A 5,954-nucleotide genomic window follows, 5' to 3' on the forward strand; every position below is an offset into this window, starting at 1 on the left:
GCTTACAAACTCCTTTCCCTTCCCCTCCCCACAACAGACACCCTGTGAGGTGGGTGGGGCTGAGAGAACTCTGACACAAACTGCTCTTTGTCAAGGACAGCTGTGCCAGAGCTTGTGACTGACCCAAGGTCACACCAGCAGGTGCAAGTGGAGGAGTGGGGAATCAAACCCGGTTCTCCCAGATTAGAGTCCACACACTTAACCACTACACCAAACTGGCTGGTTATGCTTGCTTCTGTATTATGCCATCTCAGGCTGCGGGGAAATGCTCCTGCCTGTATCTTCCCTGTTACTAAATGTCAGAGAAAACGTGTCCTTTTTTCTGTTCCTGAAATACTGGGTTTCTATGTGCAGAAATCTTTTTTTTTTAATCATTTCCCCCATTTACACTACAAAGCAGTAGATATCCAGGAAAAGTTTCATTCTCGTATCTGCTGTCCATGCAAACTAGATCTCATTACTGCACGGAGCCTGCCACAAAGGCCTAGGCTCCTCACAGCCCGCCAGCCCTCCTTTGCACACACTGAGGCCGAGTTGTGAAAGTTGTACATAAAATAAAGTTTATTATCGTTACAGTCATACAAGTGATTAAAAAGCGGGCTTTTGTTTTCAGTGCAACAGAGAGAAGTTCAGAGCTCCTCGGAGAAAGCCACAGAACGTTGCTCGATGGCCAAAGACAACCCCATTTGCTGTGGCACAACTTTGAATGAGCCACAGCAACTCGCTTTCGGCAGAGGCAGACCGATGACTCACAAGCGCTTTGTGTCACAGACACTGTTAATTGCCCAAGGCTCCTGTTGCCTTTGCCGCAACAGGCTATCGTGGTTACTCTCCCAGCATTCTCCCCCGTGCATTGTGGGCGTACATTTTAATAAAGCATGACTCATCCCATCCCTATTTATGGGATCCCATCCCATCCCTATTAATGTGAAAAAATACTGGCACTGGGGAGGGGAGGTTGCAGAGCCAGAATAGATCCTGGTAGCTTAAGGCAGAGCCAGTGAGGAAGCTGGCAGTTAATGGGCAGAAAATGGAGCTTCCGGCCAATGCTCCCTCTAAGCTATAGAGCCTTGTGAGCAAAAGTTCTACTTTGTGAGCTACTGGCATTAAACTTGTGAGCGAGCAATTTGGCTACTGCATAAACTAGTTTGCTCTGGAGCCCTCCTGCCTGAGCCAGGACAAAAATGGGTGAGCTGGAGGCTAAAAAACTGTGAGCTAGCTCACACTAACTCGGCTTAGAGGGAACACTGCATCAGGCCCGTAGCCAGGATTTTGTGGCTTGTGAGGCAAAAAAATTTCTGGTGGGGCTGCTGTTATTTTTCTCTCCCTGCACGATTTAAAGGGCCAGCTGATCAATGGGGAGTGCACGCACACACTGCCCCCCCCTCCGCTTCTTCTCAAAAGATCCTTTAAATGCTTTTGAGAAGAAGCGGGGTGGTGGTGGAAATCTTGTGGGGCTGGTCCTTTAAGGAAGGGGGCGGAGCCCTGAATAGCCACACCCTAGCTATGGGCCAGAGTTCACTGCTTACTTCTGATCACAAGCCAACATTTAACAGGTGAGTGTTTCCCTGTTGCCTCATCCCTGTTCTGGGGGGAAGCCATTTCCCTGGTTGATTTTATCCCTGCCAAGTTCCAATCCAAGGACTATCAGCCCTGCACCTGCTCACCTCTCTGTATTGCTACACGGGGGCGTTCCCTTTCTAAAGAAGGAAGTGCTCCTGTGCTATCTGTCTGGTGGAATGACTTCCAGTAACACTTGCAACAAACAGCCCTGGCATGAGGCAACATCTTGTGTGGAGTCCCACCCCTGGAGTGCGGAAGGGCTGCTCCTTGCAAAACTCCATGTCTGGCAGGCACCCCAAGAGGGCGTTCCCAGAGTCTGCAGTGAAAGCTTAGCTGCAGGGAGGATTAACACTCAGTGCTGGGAAATATGTGAATTTAGCAAGCAACCAGCTGACGCTGTTGCTGCTTGGGAGAAAATGCCCCTCCTGTTTCAAGGGCTACCCCGGTAGAATGGCAAAGGATCTGTTCCTCCCACCATCTTCAGTAGTCCCTATGAGACTTATGGATTCTCCTGGGGCTCTTGCCAAACATCCTTCATTGTGGCATTTGCCCTACCTGGTTCCTTGGTCTAGAAAACCATTCTCCATTCTCTACTGTAGGTTGGCAAGTGGAGCCCTGATGGGAGACCAAGGACTGCTTTGCAATTTGCAGATACCCTTGGCGGGGCCCTGATTCAAACTGGGGCCACTACATGTGCATTTCTTGGGAGGGGGGGAAATCACCATTCCTCCCCCCATCTTCAAACAGCTCCTGTCGCTAATTGCCCCTTTGGGAGGAAACACTTGGAATGACCCTTGTATGCCTGTTTCCTCCAAATGGCAGAAGTGCAAATCGGGAGTTTCCCTGGATGTGATTGACATGTAGATCTGGCACAGCTCCCTGGTTTACTTAGCTTACGCTCCAACGTCCTCTGAAGAGCTCAGAGTGACAGCTATGCGGTGCACGGATGATTTTTTTTACAGTCCACAGTTGCTTAATGTCAACTCCGCCGCATGCCTTGGGATCATTCTGCAGACCAGACTCAGTCAATCTACGCTTGAGGGGTGGGGAGGCAGAACAGAGAGCGTTCCACCCTTTCCTGGAGGCTAGAAGTCTGGAAGGCAAGGCATTCAGTCCATACACAGCCAGCAGGGAGAAAAAGAACTTCTCAGCCTGCGTGGAAAATGGGAGATCTATGTTCCCAGGCCCAGCAGCAGAGAGGTGAGGTCTGGCCTGGAGAGGAACTCAGTGCGATCGAGTATAAAGAGCCTTAAGCATCTCCAACTCACAATAAGGAACGGTCAGCTGCTTACGTTTCCACAAAGTGGTATGTATAACACATGCACATCAAGATACAGGGTACATAGATACAGCCAACTTGTGGGAAGAAGACAGGTGGGACAGCAGAAACCACAGGCAGGGCTGTTCTCTAAGGAGGCCAAAGGACTCCTTGAGGTCTAGTACGCTGGAGTGACCACCAGGCCAGGAGGCTCTCTTGAAGCCAAGACAACAAAAGCAGCTTCCTCATGAGAACCTCGTCCTTAGCTCATCTTCTTGGCCACGCTGGCGTAGGTGCGTTCAATCTCTTCTATGTATAACACATGCACATCAAGATACAGGATACATAGATACAGCCAACTTGTGGGAAGAAGACAGGTGGGACAGCAGAAACCACAGGCAGGGCTGTTCTCTAAAGAGGCCGAAGGACTCCTTGAGGTCTAGTACGCTGGAGTGACCACCAGGCCACGAGGCTCTCTTGAAGCCAAGGCGACAAAAGCAGCTTCCTCATGAGAACCTCCAGCTTGGATGGAGAGCTGGGAAGTCCAGACATCCCCTTGGCTGCCTCTCTTGGAACCCCGTCCTTAGCTCATCTTCTTGGCCACGCTGGCGTAGGTGCGTTCAATCTCTTCGTCTGCTGGGCACGTGTGGCTGAACTCATCGCGAGCGTAAGCGTTCTGCAGGTAGCGCCAGACTGCTGCCATCTCCTGTGGGATCTCAAAGTTGCGGTATGTTTTCGCAGCGATCTAGGAGGGAGGGAGAGAAGATCCGGAGAAGCAAGGGATGGAGATTAATTTCCTCAGAATAGAAGCTCAGTTCCTGTGTATGCCAGGCAGTCCCGTAGCCAGGAATTCATAAGTCAGGGGGGCATTTCAATTCCTTGGGGGGGGGGCGCACTGGCTAATTTAATTTAAGTTCCAGGAAATGAGACAAGCAGAGGTGCCTTCCTCTGCATGGCTACCCCCGTCTTCCTTGGTAGTCTCCCATCCAGGGCTATTTTTGGGCAGGAACGTACAGGAACGGAGTTACGGCTGGCTCCCAAGTTGGCCACGCCCAGCAGGAACTCATTAGCATAATAGGCCACACCCAACAGCAGAAACTCATTAGGATTGGCTACATTAGCTGTGTGTGGCCTAACATGCAAAGGAGTTCCTGCTACAAAAAAAGGCCCTGGGTTTTGAGAACAAACAAGGTCAACAGAATAAGAAGCAAAAGGTGGGTGTGGCTGGATGACCACACTTCTGGTAACATGGGGGTGCGGCCTAATGTGCTAATGAGCTGTGCTGTCAGGGGTGTGGCCTAATAGGCTAATGAGTTCCTGCTGTTGGGTGTGGCCTATTATGCTAATGAGTTCCTGCTGGGCTTTTTCTACAAAAAGAGCCCTGCCCCATCCAAGTACTAATCATGGCTGACCCCGTTTAGCTCCCAAAGTCTGAAGAGCCTGGGCTAAGCTAGGCTATTGAACAAATTCAGTAGCTCCTAGAAACATGAAGGCTGCTCTCCCCTGACCTAGCTGTTGCTGTACAGACAACCCTAGTAGCACCCTTTCTAAAGAAGGAAGTGCTCCTGTGCTATCTGTCTGGTGGCATGAGTTCCGGTAACACTTGCACACGAGAAGAATACTGTCTGATGAAGATGGCAAGCCCATGGGAGGATCTCAGGGCACAAAGTGTGGACAGGCTCGTAGGGAGCAAGCGGCCTTTGTCATGTGCTCAACCACAGGTGCTCACCTTGATGATGTTGAGTTTGGGCAGCAGGTTACAATCAGCTAATGTCATCCAGTCCCCGTCCAGGAACTTCCTCCTAGAGACCACCACTTCCTCCGTGCTGTCCTGGTCTATTTCCTCTGGGAGCGGGGTGTTCAGATAATCATCCAGGCGCTGGAACTCTCTCAGCAAAGCTGTCTCCAAATCTGAATCCCAAGAACCAAGCACAGATTTGTTTAGCCAAGTGGACGTCTTCCCTCAATTATGTCGCTTTTCATTAGTTGCATCGGTTGGCTGGCTCTCATTTTACGGAAGGTCAACACAGTCATGGGTGATATGATCTTTCCAAGATTTGGGCTGCTTTATTAACTGTTCGAGAAACCATCTTTGGGCATTTTTCTCATGACACTAAAAGCATCTTCCAACCTCACATGCTGTTTGAGCATATGCATGAATGCTTAATGCAGTGTAAAAATAGGAAGGGAGTACATTTAAGCTGAATGAATGTTCTACCCCATGGAGCGATTTAGTTTCAGGGAATGCACCGAGTTCTTTAAGAGCCCTGAACGGAAATGGATTTAAACAGGCTGTCTGTTTACATTTACAAGGAATGGCATAGTTGTTGCTTTATCTGTAGTTGCACCTACAACACACTAGGTAGCAGGTATGTCTCAGCACGACTGTTCCTTTATGCTTTCCTTCTCTTTTCTAATTTAGCCCTTCCTGTTTTTCTGGTGGCACTCACGAAACAATAGTAACTTACCAATTCTTGTTTCCTTTGACAAGAGCTGCTTTTCACTTTGCACCCAGTAAAGGCACTGCTCATTTTGCATTTTTTTATTGTTGTTATTTTGTAATTGTGCTGCTACAAAAATTAACCATTAAAAATGAGCAGCGACACTGGCTGGGTGCACAGTAAAAAGCAGTTCTTTATATATATTTATTTTTACAACAAACACATCAGACAAACAAACAAAAAAGACATAAAATGGGGGGTTACAAAGAGTTTCCACTTATATCTATTATATCTATTACAATACCTCCTACCTTAGGAGGAGGAGGAAGTGAAAAGCAGTTCTTAAGGCCCTCTTCATGAGGGATTCATGAGTGAATGTTGCAAGGCTGGAAACCTAAGAATGTAAGATGAGTCCTGCTGGATCAGACCAATGGCCAATTCGTCCAGTATCTATACCCCACAGTGGCCAATCAGATGTCCCAGAAGGGGCATGAAGGCCACAGCCTTCCCCTGTCTTTGCCTTCCAATATAGTATTCAGATGAATTCTTTTTTAACCTTTTACCTTTTACCTTTCGAGGGCTGATGGGGTGTGTGAGAAAGGAGGAGCTTAGGGATGTTATTTAGAAGATACAGCTTAGCTCCACCCTCTTCCTGGATTGACTGTGGGCACAGCTTCTACATGGAGGCTCTG

The 5,954-nt window shown here is 48.8% G+C and overlaps 1 protein-coding gene across 1 annotated transcript in view; it reads right to left on the reverse strand.

Annotated features, from left to right (window-relative positions):
- Positions 1–3,142: 3,142 nt before the first annotated feature.
- Positions 3,143–5,954, reverse strand: part of CLIC2 (chloride intracellular channel 2) — a 29,235-nt gene continuing 26,423 nt past the window's right edge. The window contains exons 5-6 of the mRNA XM_015426525.1: positions 4,551–4,732; positions 3,143–3,566 (exon numbers count right to left, since the gene is read on the reverse strand). Of these exons, the coding sequence (XP_015282011.1) occupies positions 3,405–3,566; positions 4,551–4,732 (344 nt within the window). The 3' untranslated portion in view covers positions 3,143–3,404. The remainder of the gene's footprint in view (positions 3,567–4,550; positions 4,733–5,954) is intronic.

The sequence above is a fragment of the Gekko japonicus genome, unplaced genomic scaffold, assembly GCF_001447785.1.
Source record: "Gekko japonicus isolate JY-2015 unplaced genomic scaffold, Gekko_japonicus_V1.1 scaffold1313, whole genome shotgun sequence".
Taxonomy (NCBI): Eukaryota; Metazoa; Chordata; class Lepidosauria; order Squamata; family Gekkonidae; genus Gekko; species Gekko japonicus.